General features: G+C 41.5%; 2 protein-coding genes across 5 annotated transcripts in view; one reads left to right on the top strand and one right to left on the bottom strand.

Moving 5' to 3' along the window:
* The first annotated feature begins 2,191 nt into the window (after window positions 1-2,191).
* Window positions 2,192-11,864, top strand: FAM8A1 (family with sequence similarity 8 member A1). Its single transcript, XM_056483712.1, has 5 exons — window positions 2,192-2,932; window positions 7,543-7,663; window positions 9,901-10,024; window positions 10,274-10,413; window positions 10,717-11,864. The coding sequence occupies exons 1-5, from the start codon at window positions 2,437-2,439 to the stop codon at window positions 10,859-10,861; spliced, it is 1,026 nt and encodes a 341-aa protein (XP_056339687.1). The 5' UTR covers window positions 2,192-2,436; the 3' UTR covers window positions 10,862-11,864.
* Window positions 11,865-13,942: 2,078 nt separating this feature from the next.
* Window positions 13,943-27,312, bottom strand: part of NUP153 (nucleoporin 153) — a 44,089-nt gene continuing 30,719 nt past the window's right edge. For 2 of the 4 annotated variants that reach the window (XM_056485571.1, XM_056485575.1), the window contains exons 12-22: window positions 26,998-27,135; window positions 26,537-26,629; window positions 26,218-26,308; window positions 25,812-25,931; window positions 23,596-24,210; window positions 21,245-21,439; window positions 19,882-20,724; window positions 18,942-19,301; window positions 17,021-17,293; window positions 15,570-15,729; window positions 13,943-15,108 (exon numbers count right to left, since the gene is read on the bottom strand). In XM_056485571.1, coding sequence (XP_056341546.1) covers window positions 15,024-15,108; window positions 15,570-15,729; window positions 17,021-17,293; window positions 18,942-19,301; window positions 19,882-20,724; window positions 21,245-21,439; window positions 23,596-24,210; window positions 25,812-25,931; window positions 26,218-26,308; window positions 26,537-26,629; window positions 26,998-27,135 — 2,973 coding nt within the window. In that variant the 3' untranslated portion in view covers window positions 13,943-15,023. The remainder of the gene's footprint in view (window positions 15,109-15,569; window positions 15,730-17,020; window positions 17,294-18,941; window positions 19,302-19,881; window positions 20,725-21,244; window positions 21,440-23,595; window positions 24,211-25,811; window positions 25,932-26,217; window positions 26,309-26,536; window positions 26,630-26,997; window positions 27,136-27,312) is intronic. The other 2 variants (XM_056485574.1, XM_056485572.1) reach the window with 2 other exon arrangements.

Genomic DNA, 27,312 nt, shown 5'->3' with positions numbered 1-27,312 from the left:
TTACCTCCCACTGATAAAGGGTTCCCCACTCAGGAGTACTGATCAGGTTTTTCAGCATTTTCTACACTTAAAGAGCTTAAGGTGGGATTCAAAACATTTCCTCTTGCCTGAATCTCATTTTTAGAGAAGAGAATATTTAACTGCCAAGGCATCCAACTACTTACTTTCATCAGCTGGTACAATGAGCTGCCCACCCACAAGAGAAAGCAAAGTAGCAAGAAATCAGTGCTGCAGAAGACTATAAATACTGCCTTGTCTGGCAATCTGACACAGCAATGAAACAAGACCCTCTGTCATCAAAGGCCTAAGTTGTGAGTTTCTCACTTCTGGCAAGCCCTGTTGTCACAGCATCTCTGTCATATGCGTCCCAGAATAGAAAAATCTGAATGCTTGCAGAAATCGTGGGTCAATTGTGGGTTATGTTTTTACTTTTTAAGCAGAAGAATGAAAACCCATTAACTGAAAAATTTGGGCATGAGGAAACATTAGAATGTTACCTGTTAGTCCCCTGCTCTCTGCTGTCAGTGACTCTGTTTCACCTTGAATATCTAGAATAATCTCATAGTGAGTTCTAACTATGGTAATGCTGCTGCTGGTGAGCCTAAAATTTACATGTGACTGGCAGCATTATATGAAAGTCTCTGAGATCTTGTAATTGTACTTTAAGATCTGATCTGGCTTTCAAAACCTGTGGCCACAGAGACAAAAAAAAAAAAAAAAAAACCAAACCAAACCAAACCAAACCAAACCAAACCAAAAAAAAAAAAAAAAAAACCAAAAAAAACAAAACAAAACAAAACAAAACAAAAAACCCAAAAAAAACCCCACCCCTTCTTACATTATATTTATTGTCAGTTTTCCAAAATAGTTTTTCTATTAGGAATTAATAGATGGTTTAAAACTATGTTTTCCTCTATACACTTGCACTTGTCTATCTTCCCTCCTTTTCTCTTTCCTAATCATGCTAAAACTTGCTGTGTTTCCCTAAACATTTATCCATATTGGTTTCACCAAGGTCTGTGTTACAAAACATGCCAGTGTAATTAAAACCATAGTGACACAGTGAGTGTCAGCACCTTACATAACTGCATAATATGGTATGGGTCACTATTTGATAATCACTTGGGCAATTCACCTCAGCTTGTTTATATTAGAGACTTACTCCACACAAACTTCTAGGACTGAAAGAGTGGAAATTTCTTTCAGATATGTGGGAAAAATTCTTTACTGTGAGGATGGTGAGGCACTGGAACAGATTGCCCAGAGAAGCTGTGGATGCCCCATCCCTGGCAGTGTTCAAGGCCAGGTTGGATGGAGTTTGGAGCCACCTGGGCTAGTGGAAGCTGTCCCTGCCCATGGGGCAGAGATCTCTAAGTTCCAAACCAAGCCATTCTATGATTCTATGATTTTATGAAATTAGTTCATTTTTTAAAATTAGTTGAGGTTAAATGGGAAAATAGTTCAACAGGGAGAGGGAGAAACTTCTGGTTTTGTTCAGCTGTGACGTTTGCTGTCTCCAACATGGGAAATATTTCACATTCACAGTATGCATTACTTGTTAATTCAGTATTGAGCTGTGTTAACATCTCTGTCAGACATAACTCCCGGTCTGGTTGAGATGCTCAATAGAACACAGAAACCTTAAAGACTGAAAGTTAGTTCGAAGAACTGTGTTTAAACTTGCTGCTGGTTCTTTGTTCAGCATTTGAGGGGAGCAAGCCCTGTGAGGGAGCTGAGGGTGTTCAGCATGGAGGAGGCTCAGGGGGACCCCATCGCTCTGGGTAAGTACCTGAAAGGGGGGTGTAGCCAGGTGCCTCTTCTCCGGAGAGCTTCAGGTTGGACATTAGGAAGAATTTCTTCACAGAAATGCAATGGATGGATGACGAGACATTGGAATGGGCTGCCCAGGCAGGTGGTGGAGTCACTTTGCCTGCAGGTGTTTAAGGAAAGCCCGGAGGTGGCAGTCAGTGCCATGGTCTTGCTGACAAGGTGATGTTCAGTCAGAGGTTGGACTCGATTACAGAGGTCTTTTCCAACCTCGATGTTTCTGTGGATTGTGGGCGTTTTATTTTGGGGGGTTTTGTTTGTTGGTTTTGGGGCTTGTTTGTTTTAGTTTTGTGTAGGTTTTTTGTTTGTTTGTTTGTTTGTTTTTTGTTTTGTAATACAGAAAATAAAAACGCAGCACCCGCGCATCGTGAGCAGCTCTGAAGTCCGCTTCGCCTGCACGTCAGGAGCGGCCGCCTCTGCCTCAGCGCTCGGCGATACCATCTCGTGGCGGGGGCGGGGGGGAAGCCTGTTTCTCCTCTGGCGCCAAGCCTGTGTCTCCTCTGGCGCGGTGCTCTCCCGTCAGGCTCTTCCCCCCCACTCCGCCGCGGTCAGTGGGAGAGGCGAGGCGCGTGCCCGCGCACGCGTGGTGAGCGCTCAGTGCCCTCCGCGATGGAGGAGGTGGCGGAGCGCGGCCGGGCCGGCGCCAGGGCGGCGGCGATGGCGGAGGGTGGCAGCGCCGCCGGAGAGGAGGCAGCCAAACACAATGCAAACGCCAACGCCGCGTCCTCACCATCGCCGTGCTCGCCTCCGGAGGGCGGCGGGACGAAGCCGCTGAGCGCGGCGGAATACGCGCGGCGCGTCCACCAGTGGCTGTGGGACTCGTACTGCGGGTATCTGGGCTGGCAGGGCTGCGCACCCGCCTTCTTCGCCGCCGCCGCCGCCGCCGCCGCGCAGCCGCCCCCGCCCGCCGCCGCCGCCTACTACAGCCCCTTCTACGTCTTCGCCCCGCCGCCGGCACACACGGCCCCCGCCGGGACGGGGCCCCGCGCCCCCGCCGCTGCCGCCCCAGCCTGGCCGGGAGCGGCGGGCGCGGTGTCCCCCCTGCCCAGGGCGGCCTCCGGCAGCAGCGGCAGCGGCGCCTCCAGGGACACGGGGCGGCCGGCGGGTGAGTGGGGCCGGGGCAGGGCCGCTCGGCCTGGGGAGGAAGAGGAGCCGGATGAGAGGCGCAGCTCCGGGAAGCGGGATGTGGAGAGGGAAGCCGGGGGTGTGCGGCGCTGGGAGTCGCTGCGCTTCCGTTGGCTGCGGCCCCGGCATGTGGCTGTGGTGTGTGACACAGGGTGACAGCCCCAGTGCCGAGGCCGTAAGCCCAGAACTTGGTCCATCAGCAAGTTTGAATACAGGGTGACAGCCCTAATGCCGAGGTTGTAAATCCAGAACCTGGTGCGTAAGCATAAGGTTTGGGGGGATTGCCTTGCATATACAGCTTATAGCTTCAGGGCTTTAAAAGATGTTTTCCTACATACGAAGGAGTTGATTTTTTTTTTCCAGTGGAACTAATGGTCACAGGCTTTTAATGCATCTAAGTATAAGTAGCTTGGATGATGAAATGTAAACTAACTTAGCCTGTTTTAATGGGCTGTTAGTGCTTAAATAAAATAATTTCGTCATATCGAAGCAGAGAAGTGAAAACATGCTGACATTGAACGAGCTTAGGCAGTGGGACCCGAGATAAACAAACGTCTGTTGCAGCTGTAAACATTGAAGGCGGTGCACAGCAGGCCTTCTGTTTGTATTGGTTCAGGAGTAAAGCAGACTCACCCTGATCACACCAGAGGTAAACCTGGAGCAGCAACAACTCCTGACAAGTCGAGGAGTACCTAGGTCACATTCCATGAATGTTCGTACCACTGTGAGCAATGGTAGGAAATTGGGGAGGAGAGCACTGCTGAACAGACTTTGGAAGAAAGCCAGAGCTCGTTTCTCTCTGCAGGACAAAGTACGACATCGCTGATCTGTGACATTATTTATAAACTTAGTGGCCATATGTGTGTGGAAGATGTTTTTCATTCCTTTTTCCTTATTTTCAATGGAAGGGAGCCTAGCTTCTGAGCTTGCTTCTTTCTTATGTTTTTAAGTAGATGTTGCTTAAACATGGGTAGAACACAAAATAGTATTTTCTGTAATTATGCCCTAATTCTGTTATAGCTTGCTTATTAACTGATACTGCCAGTCATTAAAGGGATGGTTGGACAAAGGCTAGGTTGAAATGCTTCTTGGATTTTTACCTGTTTTTTCAGGAACTAGTTCCAGATGTTAAAAGTAATTTAGGGCATGAATAGCATTTTATGCTGCTGAACATGATTATTCTGAATATTGCATGCTATTGCAACACACTTGGCCTTCTTAAGGGGACTAGGTGTGTGATGCAATGATACAATACAGTTATAAACAAGGACTGTTGTGCTGATGCTTTGGCTTCAGATTGTAGATGGATATATCTGGAACAGCTAAAGTGATTATGGCTCCTTCTTGCCTGCTGTAGATTATTGCCCACACAGCAGGCGAGGCAGGGCAGGTCATGTATCTGTCCCTGTGCCAATGCAGTTTACAGCTCGTGTGCTTATGTAAGCTGAAATAAGTGACAGCTTATGTTAATGTTGTGGATTTTAAACTGGGATGTCAGAAAGTGGGATTGTTAACTGCCTCTGCTGCTTCAGTCTACTTGCAGGTGTGTGCCAGAGCAGCAGTACTTAACAGCACCCTGGGTAGTGGCAAGCTCTTTGTGGACAGTCACCATGATTTAAGACACTTCCTCACCTGGTCCCTCCTTGCTTTACTGCAGGAGATTATTGCTCATCCGCTGGGAACAGTAGGGCAAAAGGGTCATCCAAGCTCAGCACATGTGGATGCAAGATCCTAGATGTTGAGCTGGATGGAAGTTGCATTTGGCTGTCCTTGCTGAATAAATAGTAACCCTTGGCAAAAGACTGAATTTTTGATATGAGGAACTCTTGAATCATTGCAGTGTAAATCTGCCAGAGTCTAAGGGTTGCCAAGGTTTCTTAATGTGATGGAGTTAAGCATAATTTGAATACTTATTTTCCTAGCCCCATGTAGCTTCTTCTTTATGCTGTCATTTAATTTAATTTATTCACTGGTGAATAAATCAGTCTCTGCCACCAACTTCAACAAATGTGCTGCTTTTAACAGAGCAAATGAAAGCTTTCACTTGGTGCTATCTGCTCAAGCCAGGATTGGGAGACTGGCTATGTTCCCTCTTGCTTTAGTTGAAGGGTCTCTAATTAGAATTTAACAGACAACTTGGACAGGCTTTGACAATGCCAGTGGAATCCATTTTAGTATTACACATGTTGTGGTTTGACACTGGCCCAACTCCAGGCACCCGGTGAGTCGCTCACTCACCCTCCCCTGCCATGGCTGGGCAAAGGAGGGGAAAAGGAAAAAGAGTTACCAAAGGCTTCATGAATGAGATAAGGGCCAGGAGGAATATTTCAAGGGCAAAACATGCTTAACTTTAGTTGCAAAGTCAAATTTACTACTAACAGAATCAGAGGAGGATAATGAGAAGTAAAAGAAACCTGTAAAACACGATTTTCCCCCCAGCCCCTCCCTCCTTGCCATCGACAGTGCTGGGAGACAGGGCATGGGGATTTTGGTCAGTTCATCACCGAGAGTTTCTTCTTCTGCTCCAGAAGAGTCCTTCCGCTCAGGAAGGTCCCTGCCACAGGAGACAGCTCTCCGTGATCTTCCCCAGCATGGGTCCACTCTCACCAGCCAAACCACACCTGCTGCAGTGTGAGCTGCCCCCATGGGCACACAGCCCTCCCAAAACTGCTGTCATGTGGGTCTCTCTCTTTCCACGGGGTGCAGTCCTCCAGGGACAGGCTGCTCCAGCCTGGCAGCAGGGCCCTCTCTCCCCTGGGTCTCCCACTGGATCACAGCCTCCTGCAGGCATCACCTGCTCTGGCATGGGCATCTCCTTCATGGGCTGTGGGTGGATCTCTGCATCCCCCATGGATCCTCATGGGCTGTGGGTGGATCTCTGCATCCCCCATGGATCTCCATGGGCTGTCGGTGGATCTCTGCATCCCCCATGGATCCCCATGGGCTGTGGGTGGATCTCTGCATTCCCCATGGATCCCCATGGGCTGTGGGTGGATCTCTGCATCCCCCATGGATCTCCATGGGCTGTGGGTGGATCTCTGCATCCCCCATGGATCCCCATGGGCTGTAGGGGCATGGCTGCTTCACCATGGCGTCACCATAGCCTGCAGAGGAATCTCAGCTCTGGCACCTAGAGCACCTCCTGCCCCTCCTTCTCCACCTTGACTGATCTCTACCTTCTCCTTCTCTGACCTTGGTGTCACTATGTTGTTTCCCTTACATATTCTCACCTGCTCCTCTTCTCTGACTAAAGCAAAACTTGAGGTGTTACCAGCCTCCCTCAGGGGCCCAGTTTTGGCCGCAGCATGTCCATCTTCAGAGCCATCAAGGATTGGCTCTGCTGGACATGATGGAAGCTTCCAGCAGATTCTCACAGGATCCATCTTTGTAGCCCCCCTGCTACCTAAAGCCAGCTTCTTGCTGCTTTTGATGCAGAGTGATCAGTGTAGCAGGTGTGAAAGGAAGCTGTATAAACCCAGGTGTGTTAAATAAGAGCTGGCTCTTACCTGATCCCTGCCCGATTCTCCTTACCCCATTTAAAACTGCTGTGGGCTTTTGGCTTGGCTCGTAAAGCTCATGGGGCCTTGGCTGGCAGCACCAGTCTCAGCAGCTGAACTGGGGAGGCTTACTCTAAATGACATTTGAGGGTGCTTTTTGAGACTAGAGTGGTGTGATTTTCTTTCCTCTTTTATCCTTTGTGACATTTTAAGTATTCTCAGAAACAGTAACAAAAACAATTGCTGCTTCGTACAGGTTCCATCTGGTAGTAGAAGGGCATTTCTAAGTGAAGTTTTGATGTGAGTCATTGCAGGTTTCACATGAGAGTAATGTTTGTTCTTTGGGAAATACAGGAATAGCTAGAAGTAGCTAGCTGGGTCGAGATGAAATTAGTTTGCAGCACTTTCTTGGAAACGTTCTAAGACAGTCTTTAATGTTTTCTCTGCTTAAATCACCTGAGCAACAAAAGCTTGTAAGTGACTTCTTTGTGCCCATTTGCATGTGGCAAATTAAATGGGAGAAATGTGTTATGTTTTCTGGCTGGGGGTAGAGCAGTATGCTGTATTTTAGTATAAGTAGTCTCTAGGAATATTTACGTCAAGTGTGACTGATCCTTTCATCATTCAGTTTTACACTGAGGACTGGGACTTGGTATACTTCTGTGTATACACAAAATCCTTGGTGCTGATGGATAGAAAAGTTATGGTAGGTCTAATTTTCTTTTTAATCTGACCTCTCAGATTTACATAAATCTGTTCTCTGTGAGGTTGTTCCAAATAAAAGAACACAAAAACTGATATATCTTCAATGTACTTCAGCTCTTTAGCAGGATACGATTTTGCCTGTGATCATAATGATGGGGGACTCAGTTCTGAAAGAGTTGAAGTTCTTAAAGAAGCTTCTTCAAATTCAACTTATTTTTTTTTCAGATTATTTTTTATGCCTGCATTTTTAGAAGTTTTCTTGAACATGTGAGCATAGCTGTTGATTATGTTCTTGCAGAGAGGTTAATGTGGGTTATGCTTTAGATGTTAGTGTTAACTTTGTGTTAGTGCAGTAAAATCTGGGTAATGTGAACTATTTCTGTTGCAGGTCGGGAGTTCCTTATCCCTTCACTGGCACACAGGTTCATAGCAGAGATGGTGGATTTTTTTATTCTGTTCTTTATAAAGGCAACCATCATTTTAAGTATTATGCACCTCAGTGGAATAAAGTAAGTTGAACAATTTAAAGCTTTGTTACATACAGCTTTAAGCTTTTCATGCTTTTGAGGTGTCAGATTGTATTTATGGAATGTTTATGTATATGATATCATCAAATAACTGACAGAAGTTGAGGAAAAGCACCACTAGGCTAACTTCCCTGTAAATACATCCTGATTTTGGGTCAGCTGATAGAAACACAGAATTTGTTCATGTCTATAGGCTCACAAACTCCCTACTAAGGAAAGATTAGACTTGCACATTTATGGGGTATGGGGGCAATAGCAAGATTATTAGAAAGTATTTTATAATTTTCAAAGAAAAAACATTGAAAACTTTTAAAACAGCCTTTCAAAATGTACTAGCTCTGACTGGGATGAGGTTAATTTTCTGTATAGGATTTTTTTGTGGTGCTGTGTTTTAGATTTCTGACCTAAACAAACCTAACCACCCCCAAAAAAAATCTGATCAAGCAGATCAGATATGCATGTACTTTGAAAATACAGCCTGGTTGCTAGGAGAGCTGCCACACTGCAGGCTTCACTGAGTGTAAATTTGGTTTCTTAAAAAGTGCAGGTAAGCACTATGTGTGTCAACCGTACACTAGACTGAAAGATTTGTCGTTTCACATTTTTCTACACAGATGTAGTAATTTACCTCAAACACTTCCCTCTTTAACTGCATCTTCACTGTAGATACTGAGTATTACTGAGTATTATCTTTACTGTGGTATTCCATAACTCAGGTATTCTGCTTTGGATTGGCGTAATCAAATATTTCAGTCTGATTAAGAGATGAGATCTTGTAGTCAATAATTCCACTACTGTACAAACACATTTCAGAACCCAGGCTTTCTGCTCAAGAACCATCCAAATGTTGCCTGATTGTAAAGTGATGCTGTACAGATAACATCTTCCAGACACCTTCACCTGCAGCTTGAAAAGGGTGTGGAAGAGGGTCAAAGTCAAAGCAATAAATACGTCAATGTAAATGATCGCTGGGTTTTGTTCAGAAAAGCAGCAATTAAAATGCCAAACGTTAATTTGTGTTTAGTGGCCAAATCCCACCACCTGTATCCTGACAGCTTGTGTTTCCATTTTACATTTAGTAGATGGAGAATGATACCAAGTGAAGTACTGGAAAGATGAGGAACAACTACATGTATATTGCTGCTGTAAAGTGAATGAAAGAGTAATTTACAGCATTTTCAGTATTAATAGTTTTGTGAGACAGTTGCTTACAGGGAACTTCAGAGAAATGCTCTAGGGGGGTTTTCTGCTTGAGAGGCATGATGAGATTTGGGTTAGGCTGACTTGTCATGAAAAACATAGGTCCTCACAGGCTCAAGAAAGACACTTCAGATCTAAGCTGTATTAAAGGGAAATGGAGGTTGTGTACACTGTTTTTTCAGTTTCTGGGTTGTTTTCAATTGCTGGTTGTTTCCTGAATAAAGAGGAGGGAAAGTAGCACAAATATTAGATGGACTGTTTTGAAGTGGGACTGCACAATTCTGTGTGAGCCTTAATTAGATGCATGAGTGAAAAATGCTTCCCTTAGCGTGTTGCAAGTATATCCATTCCAGGTATCAGATAAGAATGTTAGATCTGTGGAGTTTATCTTATGAAAATGTACCACTAACTCCAAATGGATGCTTTGCATAGCTGCTAAACTAAAAACCATTATGTTTAAATCCTCCTATTGCATACAAGGTGCCTCCAGATGAGTATGGTGAGCAGTAAAGAATGAGAATGAGGAACTCTGATGAGAACCCTAATCAAGCAGAGGATATAGGGCTCCTCTGATTCCTTAGGGAGACTGCCAGCTTCTCCCTTGGCATTTGTAAAGAGTGCCCTTTCCTTTTTCCTTGAGTGTTTGTGTAAGAAGATACTTGGAGACTTGGATGCCTTCCATTTGTATCAAGTTAGATGATTATGTGCAAAATCTGTTTATCTCCCAAGAAGTGTGAGAATTTTCAGAACAGTTCTGCAGCTCACTACCCAAGGACACCATTGTGCAAAAGTGGTAATAAAGAATGATCCTTTCTTAATGAAAAAGATGAAACAAATTAGGCAGCAACTTAGAATAAAACCGAGTGTTCTGAATTTTAACGGCTTGTTTAGTATCAGAGAGGGCAAGGAGCTTTTGTTCTCTTATAATACCAGAATGGAGAGAGTGAATTCTGGTATTAAAGGGGTAACACTGGTATTGGGAGAAGGATGGTTTTAAAGTTCAGTTTTATTTTATACAGGGACATCTCTAAATTTGCCATGCATTACATCATAGAAGAAATAGATGAAGATACGTCCATGGAAGATTTGCAGAAAATGATGATAGTAGCACTCATCTACAGGTTATTAGTCTGCTTTTATGAGGTAACTACTCCTAAACATTAACTCCTGTAATTAATAGTTGTGAGTTGTTGAAGAAATGGTTTAAAAAAACAATGTTATCTTTGGCCAGCAAAGTAAATCCTCTTTATGGTATTTTGGATTATGCATTGAAGCTCGTGACATTCACATAGTTTTGAGGACAACCAAGTTTGCGAGACCTGTCAACAACACAGTGGTGTGTGGAATTGAAATTATCTTTTACATTGAATGGAATTGTATTATCTTTTACAGATAATCTGTATTTGGGGAGCAGGTGGAGCAACCCCAGGGAAATTCTTGCTTGGACTGCGAGTTGTGACGTGTGAAACATCTGTACTTATTGCACCAAGCCGTGTGTTAGTCATTCCATCTTCTAATGTCAGTATGACAACGTAAGTGCTCCTGGCTCGGTCTTGCTGCGTTCAGGTTAAGTGTCAAAAGAGTGTGGTTTGGAAGGAAGTGCACCATTACTTTGTTGTTGACCTTTGCAATAATTAGACTGCAACAGCTACTGTCAGATTCTGTGATCTGAGAATAAAATGGAAATTATTTGGTCATATGGAATATTTTTTCAGGGTAGGTGGTTAAAATCTCCTCTAGAGCTTGATTTTTGTGCTGTGCTAAACTTGGGAGTTAACTACTCATGTAAGCAGAAAAGTGAAAGTAAGGCATTGACTACTCTGCTCTGATTTCAGGTCCACAGTACGAGCTTTGATCAAGAATTTTTCTATTGCATCATTTTTTCCTGCATTCATTACACTGCTGTTTTTCCAGCATAACAGAACAGCCTATGATATTGTAGCAGGAACTATTGTGGTGAGAAGAAATGGAGTCAGATGATACCAGAAAATGAGATTTCGGGACTGATTCTGAACATCCCCTCCAAACCCCAGTGAATTAAAGACCTACGCCAGAACTGAAATTGAGGTGTCTGTTGGAATCTTTTGCCCTAATTAAATAGGAACTGATTCAGAAGCTAAAGAAAATGTAAGATTCTTGTATGATGCCAGCAACTACCTTCAATGCATTGGAGTTTTCATAGACGCCAAAGAAGTTTGGGAGAGAAAATACGTATTAATTCCAGGAGTATTAATTAACCTCTGACTGATGAGACAAAAACTTTAACTGCAAAAAGGAGCTGTTCTCTTTGTCAGTCTGTGGAAAGCAGATCCCTAGGAATATGCCACCTTAAAAGAAATGTTGCTCCTGCAGTTTTGAATGTTGGCAGGTAACTAGAAAATGAAGTTCTTTTCCGAACATTTGCCTGTCAAAGGATAAGGGGAAAGAGACCTGCAGTATTAGACAGCAAAGCAAATGATGTTAATTAAATTGCCTGTATACAGAGAGATCAGCAGAAGTTATCAGCATCTTTATTACTGCTTCACAGATCATACTCCCTCACCTTTTAAGTATTTTCTCACAACATTGATGTGAAAAGTTTTTTTTGCATGATTGTCTCAAGCATTGTCACTTACTTCACTTGTCCAAGCTAATGAAGAAGTGAAACAATAGCTGCTTTTCCTCTGGGAAGGGTATGTTACACTGCAGTGTTAGTGATCTGGTGTGTGTGTAAATAATTCTGGAGCCATCAACAGTACAGACTAATGAAAGGTAACATTTTGCTTCTGTTTGGAGTGAAAGCAGTTGTCTATTTCTTGGATATAATGCAGAGCAGAAGTGAATGTGTTTCAGGAGCACACAAAAAACATTAACTGAAATGTGTAATGGGTGTAAATCTGCAGAAGTATAAATACTGGTTATTTTCACTTTATTATTCTGGTTAATTGTTTGTATATTCAGATTAACTTAAATACTGAATAAAGAAACCTAATATTTTGCATGACTATATTGCTTTGATGATTCATTTATTCTCATTTGTTATTAGCATCTCAGGAAATGAATATAAGCAATATTGTTTTACTGAAATCTAACTTGTCAATAACAGTTTTTAAGTTGCTCTGTTAGGCCTAGCATGCCACTCAGTGGCTGAAGTTCTTGCCCTGCCTTCAGTTTGGGACAATGGTTTGGTTGACAGTAAAAATGTTTGAGAGCTTGGTTATTGCTCTTGTCTCCAGGTGTAATAACCTAATCAGTAATGTGTTCATATACTGCAGTATTTTCATTTGACAAGTCGTGTTCTTTCGTGTATGACTGCATTGTGCATGCATTTCAATTTTCATTTGGAATGATGATTCAGGACTAGATCCCATGCTTAACAGTTGCAGAATGACATTTTGCCATCCATTATGTCTCCAGAATGAGGTCACTAACTTTTTAGATAAGTACTTTTAAATACTTACTTTTGAAGTAAGGAAGAAAACAAGTTATCTTGGCTAGAATACTGCTTTTAGAGTCCTTGCTGAATCACACTTTTTGAATACTGCCAGGGGTGGTGATCCTACTGCTTACACGGGCAGCCTCTTCCAATGCTTGACAGCCCTTTGCATTAATTTCTTTTTTTTCCCTAACATCCAGTCTCAACCTCCTGACACTAACAAGGTCATTTCCTTGTCCTAGCACTTCTTTCCTGAGATGAGAGACCAATGCCCCGCCCACACTCCCCCCCCTCACTGGCTACACCCTCCTTTCAGGCAGTTGTAGAGAATAAGGTCACCCCTGAGCCTCCTTTTCTCCAGGCTGAACACCCCCAGCTCCCTCAGCTGCTCCTCACAGGACTTGTGCTCCATTCTTTCAAAGACTTAAGCACTGAGGTCGGGCATGGCAATCAGCCTGATGAAAGCTAAAGCTTTCAATTAAAAGTCCTTTCTGGGGTGAGTTTTGCCTATTCACAAGAACTTCTATTCTCTTTACTGTAGCAGTGACCTAAAAACTAGGATTCAAAAGAGGGGGGAGGGAGGAAGGGAAAATGACACTGTTTATTACTATCAATTCAGATATAAGGGAAGGTATCTGCAGAGAAATACCACCCCTTCCACAGCAGATAAAGAAAACAATTAAAAGTGCAAGAACACATAGCCTGTCCATGGAAACGTGTATACATTCTGCTGTGGGCTGGCTTTCAGTTTGTCTCTTAGGCAGGCTGCATCTAGGATGTTTCTGCTTGAAGGACAAGTGCTTGGCTTGATTTAGGGCTAAGGGGGAGAAAGTGGAAATCTCTGGCATTTTTCACATGTAGGCAGCTGGAAACAGGTAACTGCATATAATCCTTTCATGGCTACTGTGGCATGATCTGACTGCCTGAATAGCAGTTAGTGCGGGTGTGTGGCTTCAAAGTTGAGTTGCTGAGCATTTTCTGTTTCTAGAAACAGTGACTGGAGCCCTACACTTGAAAAGAGCAGTTGGCCTTTGCCCTCCTGTCACGTCCAGCTTGTGCTTGAAAGGCATCTCACCTCATACCAGCTGCACCTGCTGCAGGACCAGGGAGCAGTGCTCGGATGGCAGAAGTGCCAGCCAAGGCCCCAGCACTGCCTCTGAAGACATTTACACCACTGACAGTGATGCAGGTCTCTGCCCTTCTAGCTAAAGGAAGAATTCGTGTCTGAGTCAGAGACAGACTGCTGTGACTTGCTACAAATTCAGCTGCAAAGTCCCCAGATAAATAAGCAATTCCTCTGATTTTTACTAGAATAATGTCTGTTCAAGAAGTTCCAGTAACTGCTACAGAAGTAGCCTCCCCACTCCCTATTACTCATTTCCAATCTTTTCAGTTAGAACAGTGGTGAATGTTTACAACATTAGGTTGGGTTTCTTTAATAGCACTACAAACAATTAACTGCAGTCAGCTGATAAGCTGATCCAAGCTTCAACCTACAATAAAACTCCTTCCTAAAACGAGACCTCTAACTTAAGATCCTCTACAATCAGTGAGAAAAAGCAGAGATTGAAGAAAACGTGAGACACTCCTCAGGTTGAGGGAACCACAAGCTGGGGATGCCTTTACAGAGAGTTAAAATTGCCAGGTAATATTTCGCAGTTTTTATTGATGGCATTTATCCCATGGTTTAACATGTTAATTATACTGTAATAAACATGGCTTTAATATTAAACTTTTCCTTATTATCCAAAGTCACCACAGTCCATTTCAGTAAATATAAAAATATATACTTAATACTTTGTACAATACTGGTTTTTGGTCCAAACAAAAATGGATCAGAAAAGCCAATAAACTTACTTTAAGAATTCCCAATTTTAAAGATTTTCTAAATGGATTTAGGCAACTTTGAATAATGGGATTTACATAAAATCTGAGACAATACTAAACAAAAATGGCTGTAACACACAAAATTAAAATTTCAATTTCACAGATTTGTTATGCCAAAAAAGTACATAGAGAAACAAAATCGTATTTACACATTTCATAATAAAATAACAAGGCGAGACAGGTGATAAAGGGCTGTAAGAATGAAAAATATAGAAATAGCATATAATTATTAAATGAAGAACTACAGATCTAACAAGTCCTTAGCATGGATCATCCTTTAATCAGTCTTCCCCTATCAGAAAATTTTAGTGCACAATACACCCAAACTCACTCACTTCACACATACACCGGCACAAACTCAGCATAGAAATCATTCGTTATCAACATTCTCTACTCTATACAGCATCCCTCGCTGATATAATTACAATTTCGAGGCGTCAGTAAACGCGGATGAGCGCACGTAGTGGTGCGGATGAAGAGGTATCGACAAGCCATTCACTGTGCAGGCTCTACTCAGGGCTACAGCCAGACCATGCCGAGTCAGTGAAAGAAGTAACTTGAGACTTTTGCTTCAGAACAGCCTTGTTGCCAACTTTACTTGCTACCAAAAAACGTAACGGGGAGAGGGGAGGGAAGGACAGGAAAGCTAAGTTTTATATTCCTTTAGGTAGATCTGGCTTCCAACAAGCCAGCGTGAGGTACAATCCCAGTAACTGAACAATTCAGGGTAGTAGCTGAACATTTCAGGATAGTGGCTGAACAATTCAGTCAGGGTAGAAGCTGAACAATTCAGGATAGTAGCTGCTTCCAATGCCTTTGATGTTTTACCCAGTCAGGCGTTTACTTTCTACGTCTAACTGCAGTCTTTATCTTCCGACCAGGAACTGAAGATCCAGAGGCAGAGAAAACATTTTTCCCATTAGTCCTATTAAAAGAAATTAGTAGTTCAGAGTTTAGGACAGTGTAGCTGAAAATTCAGTAGCAGCACTGAGTAGATATTCCAGAACAACTGTTTCATAGTCTTGTCTCACTAGTTACCAGCTGGCAACAAGCAGCAAATGACGAACAGGATGAAGAGAGTTCCAGAAACCAATTAAATCTCTCTTATTCAGAAGGTAAGCAGCAGCATAATGGCTGGATATGTGTTCTACCTTTCAAGAACAAGACAATCTCACATGTGTTGATGTGTGACATTCCTGACAGCTAGGCTCCTTTACAAATAGCGGTGCTTAGTTAGCCAGTCAGGCTACTACAAGGAAGGATGCCAAATTTAGTTTCAAATTCCAAAGTTCATCTGAACACCTCATGATTTAACAGCAGTAGAGGCTGAACACTGTCCACTGATATTACCCAAAGCTCAAGGGAAATTCTGATACGGTCTCTTACCCCACTGTAAAAACTGGAGGCTGGTTGAATGAAAATCCTGGAGTGCCAGAAGGTGGTGCAGGAGCTGCTGCTGCAGAAGGACTTGCACCAAAAGTGAATACTCCTGGGTTATTTGGAAAGCTGAAATTAGTAGTACTACTGCCAAACTGGAATACAGAACCTGGGAAGATGGGGTGGAAGCAGAAATAAGAAAGCTGAAATCTCAGTTCATCCTTTCCAGCAAAATCCTCATGTTCTTTCCCTTTTCAGAGGTTGCTCAAGATGACAAGGTTGGGGGGGGGGGGGGGGAGGGGAGAGAGGGGGCACACCAGAAGTGTCAGATTACAACAGAAACAGGTTTTTTTTTTAATGAATCCATTCGCACAGATTGAGGAATTTTTAAAGTAATACTGCCAGCACACTGATAATTAGTTGTTTGCTAGCTTCTGTGCTGCCATTAAATTTATACCTGTGCATACTCAAGTTTATTAATCAAGTCTCAAATTGTAAATTTATATTCAGGTAAACTTTCCTGTGTTCATGCAGTGGATCTGGGGGCTTCCTTTCCTTTAATGTGCTAACAGCACCACATCTGAAAAAACCCCAAACATTCCAACCATCAGAGGAAACTAATATGTAATACAGAAAATCCAGGGAGAACTTTAAACTGCTACCTGATTAATGAAAGATCGACTGAGTAATGTATTGTGCACTAATCTGCTTTGTACTAATCTACTGGTTAGTACAAAAATGTCACTTACTTTTAATGGAGGCTATTTTGTAAAACTTCTGAGAGGAAAAAAAGGAGGCTTTTTGTCTACTTGATATCACATCAAATACTGAAAGGAATCTGGCACTGTTTTTGTTTTTTAATGATTACTAGTATGGAACAGGTCTTTCTTAAGTTATAAGGTTCATTCTCTGCCCCTTTCCCATGGCATTTTATACTTCATTAGGAAAAAGATCTTAATACAGTCTTAACCCATAAATGCTTAAAACCCCCCCAAACTATTCTGTTTTTTACACAATGAAGCCTGTTCAAGTCCAGTAACTAAGAATTTCTCAAATAAAAAAAAAAAAAAAATTTTGCAGTGTGTCTGCTCTTTTGTTTTCACCAGTCTTACCAGCGATTACTCCGTGGTTTTCAATAGTTGCTTTTAATTATTAGGTTTCTAAAGAAAATAAAGCTCAAGTTGTAGAGTTGCAATCTCCATGTCTGCGCTAAGGCTCTTGTGGAGAAGGGTTACTGTGAAGCTGGGTACCTGTGGCACATGGTGTCTCCACAGTCAGGACTGGGATATAAATGACAATCCTATACCCATTATTTTTATGGAGGGCAATTCCTACATTTAAATACACGTGCAATGCCAAAGTAATCTTTCTCCATATAATTTATGGTGCACTTCATTAAAAAGAAAATAAAATATATATAATCTTTGAGAGCAAAAGGGAAGAGGATGCTCAGCACTCACCAGCACTGGGGGTACCAGAGCCAAAAGTTGGCTGATGGGCTGCCTGCTGTCCGAACACAGAGGGCTGAGTGCTGCTTGTCACCGAGCCGAAGGCAGAAGGAGCAGGGTGAGAGCCAGCAGAAAACAACGTTGTCGACAGCGATCCAAAGCTTGGAGCGCTTTGCTGGCCGGAGCCTGGGCTCGGGCCAAATGCTGGTGGCTGGCTGGCGCCAAAGGCTGGGCCAGCAGCAGGCGCTGCAGGCCCTGAGCCAAACAGAAACGAAGACGATGACCCTTGGGGGGCAGAGAGGGGTGTCAGTATGGGCCCTTCCCTCCCACCCTCAACAACGAATCCACAAACAAAACATTCTCAAGCCTCAGCTCGGGTAGCTGAATACTCATCTTAATTTCAAACTACTTGTGTGAGTATATAAAACAGATACTACCTCAGCCACAACAGGAATTGCATCTTTTAAGCAACATGAAAAGCACTGTGCTTATGAGAGTTGGACAAAATTAGATTTCCAATGCACTGCGTTGCCTCTTCATGTTGTACAGATAGATTCTTACAGACAGTATGTTTTAATCTGTGTTTACTAAAAGCTGTTTCTACCGCACACATGGAATATTCATTCAAACTGGATTTTTCAGACATGCAAAATACAGCTCCTGATTTGTAATGACTAGCAGAACATATACCTTCTCTTTTCAGCAACTGCACCCCTTGCCTCCCCTGTTCATGTGTTTACCATTATCAACTTCTGGAGGCCAAATCAACCTTGCAGTAATCTCAAAAACTTGGTTCAGCAGAGAAATTCTCTACCTATCATCAACAACCAACCAGCCCAACTGGTTGAGCTGCATGGCAAGCAGAAACAATGAAATGCAACTGAACAGTGACTGAATGTACATGGCAGATCTGCTATGCAAATGGTCATTTTAAACAGCACTGCTAATGCTCAGGCAACAGGAAATACCCTCTAATTTCACCATAACTTGAAATGCCTGACTTTCTTTCCAAGGTGAGATACATGGTAAAACTTCTGAAAACTTTCTGAATTTGTGAGGATGTTTGAAATATGGTGTCACCCACTAACAAAACTACACCAAAAGTTACTGATTTGTAAGCAGTTTAAATTGATCTGTTGGTTGGTGTGATTTAGGACTGTTTTCTCTGTTTTAGATACCAAAAAAAAAGTGTGCAAATTAAACTTTTGTGACTGACAAAGTTAAGCCATCAGATCAAACTAGATTAAGTCTTTCTCTTAGAGATTCAATCTTACTTCTAACATCCTGCATGGCTCGTAGGAATACTGGTAATTTGGTGGATTTAGTCTTGAGTCATGCATTCCATGCAGTGGAGTAACAAACATAAAACATGAAGAAACTCTGTATTTCTTATTGCTATCTTCTCTAAATTCCTAGAAAATTAACATGCACTGGCCATGTTCCTTAGCAAAAACCAACCCTTAAAGCAGCATTAATTGCACGTCAAGGTGCTCCATTTACATATACTTGTGACGGAAGGACTTGGCAAAGCTTGACATTATTTCCAGCAATTCAGAGTTTTAGGTACAGGAGCAAAAAAGCAGGAAAGTTGCAATTCATTGACTTCTAACTGTAAACACTGACTAACAGTGATTGAAGAAAGAAATTATCATTTTCATGGTGAAAAGCTCCTGTACAAATTGAAATCCAGTAAAGGTTTGTCCTTTGCACAAAACAACTCTATTGCCAGTTCATTCCTAAACTGTATTTCCCACACTGAAGAAAAACGAGCCCAAATTAACATTGCTGAATATAAATCCTCAGTATTTTTCTCTATTTCCATGCATTAAGCTGCACATTTTCCAAAGTACAGTATCAATGAAACAGTATCTCCTTAGTCCACTACATAATGGCAAAAATGAGAAAATGAGAAGAGCAGGTATTTAAAACATACCTGTTGAACTTGATGTAGTTGTGGCTCCAAAAGTAAATCCTGAATTTGCTGCATTGGTACTGCTCTCTCCTGAACGAAAGAGAAAGGGAGCAAGAGTCGAGCCAGTGCTGGAAGATGTGGCTGCTGGTTTGTTTTCTTGAGAGAAGCCAAATGACTGAGATGTTGTAGATTCTGCAGGATTGCCAAAAACAGAGCTGGTCACAGTGTTGCTGGGTTGCCCAAACACAAAGGGAGTGGGAACTGGCTGAGGGTTTGAGGAAGAGAGAGTGCTGCCAAACACACTGCTGCTGTTGGCTGAAGTGGTGGGTACCGCTGTGCTGGAGGAACTGGTGCTCAAGAAGCTGAAGGATGCTCCTTGATCTGAAAGGAAGTAACACAGTTACTACAAAGTCACACAAATGGAATTTAACAACCAAGAACTTTTCACACAGCAACCATCACTGAAAAACTTTAATCCTCCCCTGCAAACTTTCGAGAAATTAAAGGAATACAAAACTCTGCAGTATCTATGAAGAGATTTTTGTACCTTTGTAGCAGTAGAGAAACTGCAGCAGAGCTGCAAATAGATGGAAATAAGATATTACCTATCTCCCTCCCTTTCACTATGAAAAAAACACACTAGTATGAGGCCTCTATTCTGCACCATATTACAGATTTTATCACCAGCTGAGCTGCTACTACTAAGACAGCACAATTTCTGTGCTTACAAAAGCATTGATACACATTCCTTAAGGTGTGACAACTTTTTTGTCTAAGCATACTGTTAAAACTCACTGAAATCTACAAAGAAATTGCCACATACTGTCTACACATCAACAACTAGAACTGAAGACAAGCTGCAGGTCGTATATAAATCCCACAGGTGTTGTCCAGTACAGCCTCAGAGGTACTATTTGATAGACACGAGCAGAGAAGTGAAGAAGAAAGATGTTCTGTTTACCCGAAGTACTGGCTGGTGCCCCAAATGCAAAAGGTGCCTTTGCCTGCTCACTTTCCTTTTCTGACGGTTTACCAAAACTAAAATTGAATACAGGTTTTGCTGTGCTCTCCTCTTTGGTATGCTCAGCTGTCCCAGATGAAAAGATAGGCTGTGCCTTTAACTCTTCATTGTCAGCTTTCTTTCCAAATGCTAACGGACCAGCAGAAGTGACAGAGTCCTGCTTCTCTTCTGTCCTTCCCAAAACAAACTGTGAGGCAGGTGCTGACTCCACACTGCCAAAAGAGAAGCCTCCCTTTGTTGAAACAGTTTCATCCTTTTTCTCATCTGGCTTCTTAAATGGCAAAGCAGGTGATGCTGCATCTTTTTCTGCCACAGTTCCAAAAGTGAAGCCACCGACTCCAGTTTTATTCTCATTTGTAGCTATGGAAGAAGTAGAACTTGTAGCAAAACCAAAACCTCCTAAAACTGGTTCCTCTTTCTTTTCCTGCTGTCCCAGACTCGTAGTTCCAAACTGAAATGTTGAAGGAGCCTGACTACTTGTAGATGGAAGTCCAAAGGTAAAACTGTTACTTTTACTTTCCTTTTTGCTATCTTCTGATTTAGAGTCTGAGGAAGAAACTCCAAATTTGAAGTTCCCTGAACCAGTAGGAAACTTAAATCCTCCAGTCACAGTGTTGGACGACGCAGATTCGGATGCAATGCCGAACTTAAAGCTACTTTGTTCTCCAAATTTAAAATTTCCTGTGCTACCTAATGTTTGAGAAGGTTCGGAGGACGCTGACGGGACACCAAATGTAAATGATGGCATTGCAGCATTTGTAGACACAGTAGTAGTACCAAAACCTGCAGAAATAAGCAACAATGTCAAGTCTGCAATTTATGATGTAATACATGCAGGCTTTAGATACATTGCTGGGATTCTGGTCTTGAGCTTTCCCAACATCAAAACTGTTCAATAGAACCCCCTCCCCGCCCACACACACAAGTAAGGAAACTCCACACTTCCTCTATGTATCTCTTTGCAATGGTGGTATTCTGTGCAGCACCTGGCTTGGAAAAGCACACTGCTTTTCCACACTGAAAGACCATGGTTTTAGTCTAAACTCCAAATGAACAACACATAAGGGCTTGAAACAAACAACTATGTCACTGACACAAGCTTTCCTGTAAAAAACCCAACCATTTTCTGGAGAATGGGTGTGGAAACATACGCACACAATCTTATCTATGCAATATTCCTAAACAAGAAATGGACAGTTTTGCCATACTCAAAGGAAAAATCACTGTGCATAAAATAAAATAAAGATAAAAAAAAGAAGAAAAGAAATTGCAGAATGCACATCCTTGTTCTTCTCAGTATTACCTTTGAGCTCTGCTTTGGTGCCTGGCTTTGCACTTTCACAGGCTATGCACTGTGTGGCTTCTGCTTTGTTTTGGACCAAGCAGACCTCACATTGCCAACTTCCTTCAGGCTTCTTGAATTTGTCTAAATCCAGAAAACCTCCAGAAGAAGAAGAAAATGCAGAAACACTGCTACTGGTCACAGGCACTGAACTCTCTGAGAAAGAAACAAGATAGTTTATCACCCAGCTTAAATCATACACAAATCTTTTAAGAAATGCTCACTAAATTGCAAAGCACACAAGTGTAACAGTAAAAAACCATCGAGCTATAAAATGATTTGAGTCAAACAATCTGAGGATGTAAACCATAGATTCTAAACCTGGATTCATGTAAACCTGCACTCTTCTTTATAATCTATATATGAATTCAAGCACAAATTTTACCAGTGACATTTAAACAGCAACTGCAGTTCATAAAATACAGCAACATAGCTGATTTCAGACATAAATTACAGGTACTGTATTGAACTAAGATTACTAAAAGAATTCCTGGTGACACCAGTTGCCAGTAGTCAAAGTTAGCATTGCTCAAGTTAATGATCACTGTCAAGTGATGCAAGACTGAGAATTTACTAGAATGATTCATCAGCAAGTCACAAGGACATGACACATTCAAAACTATACAGTGACAAAATAAAAAAAGTAACTGACAGCTTCTAAACCCACAACTTTGTATTCAGCACACAAGCTACACTGCCTTCACCAGCAGCAGAAACCTACTGCTGCTGAGGTGTGAAATCCAGCAGTTGCCCTCTAACTTTCCTCCCCTATTAAGGAAGAGATGGCACTTGATGCTGCATCCAAGAGCAAACTTCAGCTCCACAAGTGTCGGGAGTGAAGCAGACATCCCAAAGGCACAAAAGCATCATGTAACTGTACTCTTCACCTACAGTGAACCACTCAGGGGGGCATTCAAGAGAGCACCAATTTCCCAAATTCAAAGCAGTAACATTTCCTAGATGGGAATGGGTCTTCTTTTCCACAGCACATCCAGCAAATTTCTGCCTTCCCATTTTACTTGCTTCACTCATCCCCTTTACAAACATAATGTAACTTTGCAATTCTCTGCACCATGGAGCTCATGGCAAACCCTTCACTTCCTCGCCACGGCCAGAGCTTGAACAAAAGTTCCAGCCAACCACTCTGAGGTTGAAAGTCCATGAGAATAAGCTTCCTCTAAAATGCATCATCTTATCTGAAGAAATTCCACTGCAAGTACACAGTGATTATAAAAGCACAATATGCATCATCTCTACATCTATTATTTTCCCCCAGGATGCATTTGCAAATGTGTTTTTGACATGAAATTATGTTAAGAGCCAATACAAGTTAAAACTAAAATAATTATTTGCATTTTAAAAAAATAAACTCTCAAAATCAGTTACAATGACATATAATGGAAAACAACCCATAAATGAACTGAAGAAGGCATCTACCTCCCCAAGATCTGTAATAATCCAGACCTTTCCAAAGAAGGTTACCCATGTTCTGAAAAACTACCATAGGCATTAGCTGAATATATGGGTCTGTTTTAGCACCAGACCACTACCTAAAGTCTACACTTGACAGTGGACACACAGCTGATGCCAAAAATGTTGAGAAGCATCAGCCCTTTACTGCTCCCCACTACAACTTTTTATATCTTTTTTTCTCACATGCATAACACCTGCATGCCCTTTTACTCTTCTGTGATTGGTCAATACACATCAGCATTCCATGCTTCTTCTCCTTCAATGCTGTTCACCTGTCTTATACAGCTGCACCCCATTAGGGATGAGGCTCGGCTGGGCCACAGCCCCATTCCTATTCTCCCACATACACTAACTTGGAATCTGGCTTCATACTTCTGCTCAATTCCACACAAATGCTGACTGGAGACATTTTAAGCCATATTATGCAAATACTGTCTCTACATATGTTTTGAAAGAGGAAAACAAACCCCAGCAAATCCAGTAGTTTTTAGCTCCTTGCAAGGACTTCACATTTTTCCCCAGTGAAAATGAGTCCACTGGTTTTAAGTTAATTAAGACATCCATTTTAGTTATCTTTCCTCACTAGCTGTAAAGCAGGGTGTATTTGCTTCAGTTCAGCTCTGCACTAATACATTTCAAATCAGTTCAACTCATGTGACAGGCTGGAATCTGGGCTGAGACCTCCAAAGTGCCTGCAACCATTCCTGCAGAGAGCCACTAATCCATCCTATCTGGCATACAGCCATGCTGCTCAAAGTATTTTTTTATATGCAACATATTTATTCTCTAAAACACGTACATAGACTAAGAGTGAAACAACGGAGAAGAAAAGAACAAACCTGGTTTCTCAGACTGACAAGCTACACATTTGCTGTCTTCTGCCTTATTTTGTAGAAGGCACACTGAACAGTTCCAAGAGCCTTTTGGCTGTTTAAATTTATCTCCAAACCCCAGAGTGGCTGTTGTGCCAGTGCTGCTGGAGGTGGATGTCACTGTCGCCGAGTTGTCCGTGACCACTGGCAATGTCAGAGCAGGCATCACTCCTGTTCCAGGCTTTGGTGTCTCACATGCTATACATTTTGTAGCTTCAGGTTTGTTCTGGACCAGACAGGTATCACAATCCCACATGTTGGGTGCTGGTTTAAATTTATCTTCAAAGCCCAGTGTCCCTGATGTAGGGAGCGTTGTCTTGGAGGAGACACACGGACTCACACTGATCGTCTGCTTTGTACACTCGACAGTGGACACTTTAGCAGCTTCACATGTTACACACTTGCCATCTGTGGTTTTGGTCTGCACACATGGGTCCTGTGTGTCAGACTGCCAAAATGAGGATGCTTGTTTAGAGGTGTCTTTACCTGCAGAGAAACTACTTATTGCGGGCCTTGTATAGACCACTGTGCTCGTAACAGGCTGTGCAGATGAACAGGAGGGTGATTTCCCAGACATAAAGCCTAGTTTAAAGAAAAACAAAAAGGAGAGGTCTTACTGATGAAGCTACCTGTACCCTGGCTGCATGAAGTTACCTATAATACTAGACAGCACAAATTTAAACCAGGAGTCAGTGGTTAAAATTATACATTCCAAGTAACTGCAAGAGGAAGTCCATGGAAATCTTATCTAAAGGGATGAAATTTCATATGCTGAGCTGGGACACAACAGAACACTTATTTAAAGCTTGATTTAACTCTTCACTTCCAAGAAATTTTAAATACAAATCTCATTTGTATGTGCCACTACACTGGAAGATACAAGTGTAAACAAACAGTACAGAAAGCTGACGATCTGTCAGAGACTGGAAATAATCCAATTTCATTTTAAGACACCATGCCCAATCGAATCAAATTTCTAAAGCTATTTCTGCCATAGTAGATGACTCACATTTACTTAGTAGCTGTACAGCAGTTAGTACTTGGAACAGCAATCAGTATTCCCCCACAAATACTGAGTAATAATTAAGAAACAAAAAAATTAAAACAAACACATAATTTCTTTCTATAAACCTTGCTTAAAATGCATTGGGCACAGCCAACTCTTTATTTGAAGGTGCAAACTTTTCAGTAAACAAGAACCACCAATATGGAAACACTAACGAAAATGCTACAGCAACACAAATATCAGCACGTTTAACTGTAAAGCTAAAACAGTTTCTCTTTTTATTGCTACGTTCTTGCTGCTTTGAGGCTGTTTTTTCATATTAGAAGTGTAATCTTTTGAACAATGTGGATTCAGAACCTGATTCTGTTAAACTGATAAAGAAAACTAATGTCACCTCACCCACAGGTTTTTCCTCAAACAAAACACACAGTGGATTTTCTCTCAGTTAGCTCTTTCCAATATAAATAAAGCACTGCCTTCTTAAGTTGTACATAGATTTCATAATAAAAAGTCCTGCTGTATCTCAAGGCTTATGGGAAAGATCAAACTCAGTTAAGTCATTTTTAAACAAAAACCATCACCTACACACGCACTCTTTACTGAACAGTTGAAAACAATTGCAATGACTTGAAACTCATTTTTTTAAAGTGAGACAGCCCACTGCTACTTAAAATTTACATCTGAACTCAGAGTAACTGTCAACATTTAAGGCCAAAAGATATGGAGCTTTTGAAACACCTTTAGGAATGAAGTTATCTTTACCATTCTTAATTTCTGGAGATGGCAAAGTGGGAGAAGAATGTTTGTAAAGCATTTTACAAACATTTCCTTTCCAATCACACACATTTAATTTATTTAAACAAAACACTGATTCTTTGACTAATTCTTTTTATACTCAAGTTTGAATTACAACCTTATACATAAAGGAGAAGCAATACATCTGGTCTGAAGCTGCAATTTTCCTATCAGCAATTAAAGCCTCTTATAACAGAAGGGGGCATCAAACATAACAGATGTAGCATTTAAGTCTGTATTTACTGCTGACACTGCCTTAACTGTGACAAATTGTCTGGGGTTTTTTTTTGGTTGCTTTTGAGCTGAGCTTTTTAAAAATCAATGCAATTATATGCAAGTGTATTCTCTGCAAAATATTTTTAAAAGGAGTTCATTATCTCACCAGGGCTTTTTAGAATGTCTAACACACTTCCTTGCTTCAAAAACTTAGCAGGTTTGCAGAACCCATCATATTCTTCTTCCTCTTCCTTCTTATTGCTGGTGCTGTTTACAGTGGCACTACCTATAAAAACAAAACAAAACCCACTTTTTACGAAGAAATCCATTTAGAATATATTCACGTTTACTAGAAACAAGAATTTTCATGTTCCATTCTTCTTAAATAAGAATCTTTAAAATTCAGCCTTATTTACAACAGCTTATAGTTACAATCTGATTAAAAGCAGACTCATCACTGAAAGCACACCTTGCCTGGAGTTTGGAACAAGCTTAGAAATGACAGATTAACTATTTAACATACCAAAAAGAGAGAAGTAGCACTCTGTTTGAAATGCTAAAAATTTTGTTACCTGGACTAAGGATGGATGTCACTGGTGTATCAGTGGATCCAGAAAGCTCTGATGACTTTACGACAGGAACACTAAACGTAAACTTAATCTGCTGTGAAAAAGAGAGACTTTTTTTTAGATTCTAAGAAATTTCAATCAAGTTTCACACACAAATAATAATCTGAAATCCAGTCTTCAAACTTTTGGTGGGTGCTGGGTGAAAAGTTGCAAGTCAGGAATCTATATATTTGTTTCCCCCCTTACCAGGACAAATTCTGCTTTACTGTTCCAAAGTATTCTACTAAAGCCTTGAGAAAATGTTGGGATTTATTTTACTTACAGACACTGGAGGTAGCACTTTCACCTCGGTAGATTTCACAATTGGAGATGAAAATACAAACGTAGGACTGCCAACATTACTTGCTGGTTGTACCTGTATTTTCAAAAGTATTAAGATTTGTATCTAAAAGAAAAGCATCCAGGTGAAACAACAGCAGCTACCTGAATTCACTATCTAACAGACATTCTGCAATGAAGTTGGGAAATCTGGTGTTTGGTATTTCTGACCCACAGCTACAAGTTGTAAGAAAAAGCCTGCAAGTGAGTGTATGGGATGGACAGAAGCCCTATCAAAGTATGTCTTCCTCCCCACCTCCCAACCTGAATACAAGCATGTTTAATTCAACAGGTTATAAACTCAGGTTCCTTAGTTTTATGAGCACCATAGAAAAAGTTAACATTCAGCAAGGAGGATGTATACTGACCCTGAAAAAATATTCACAGTATACAGCAAAGACTTACCTTGTTCATCACTGGTTTTGAAACAATGCTGGGTGATGAGGAGACAGCACTACTGGCAGGGAAACTGAAGTTGAATGTCGGCAGCGATGCAGTACTGATGGGCAGGGGTACTTCAGGTAGTTCATCTTGCTCCATCTCCTAAGTGCAAATTTTAATTCTTGTTAGTTTAATTTTTTCTTTCAAGAAGCTGCAAAATCTAACTTTTCACTTTCTCTAAAATTTTTAGATTTTAATCTTTCTCTTTCTTTAAATAGCTGTAAATTCTGATTTTTCTTTTTCACAAGATCTACTACCTTCCCATTAGTCTCCCCATTA

This window comes from Oenanthe melanoleuca, chromosome 2 (genome assembly GCF_029582105.1).
Source record: "Oenanthe melanoleuca isolate GR-GAL-2019-014 chromosome 2, OMel1.0, whole genome shotgun sequence".
NCBI classification, from domain to species: domain Eukaryota; kingdom Metazoa; phylum Chordata; class Aves; order Passeriformes; family Muscicapidae; genus Oenanthe; species Oenanthe melanoleuca.
The sequence above is the reverse complement of the archived record's forward strand: the minus strand, read 5'-3'. Positions and strand labels throughout refer to the sequence as shown.

Bases quoted from the DNA above. Each gene is read 5' to 3' on its own strand.
- FAM8A1 (XM_056483712.1), top strand. From the start codon at position 2,437: ATGGAGGAGGTGGCGGAGCGCGGCCGGGCCGGCGCCAGGGCGGCGGCG. The intron at 2,933-7,542 runs GTGAGTGGGGCC...TTTCTGTTGCAG, and splicing joins GGACACGGGGCGGCCGGCGG to GTCGGGAGTTCCTTATCCCT. The intron at 7,664-9,900 runs GTAAGTTGAACA...TATTTTATACAG, and splicing joins ATGCACCTCAGTGGAATAAA to GGACATCTCTAAATTTGCCA.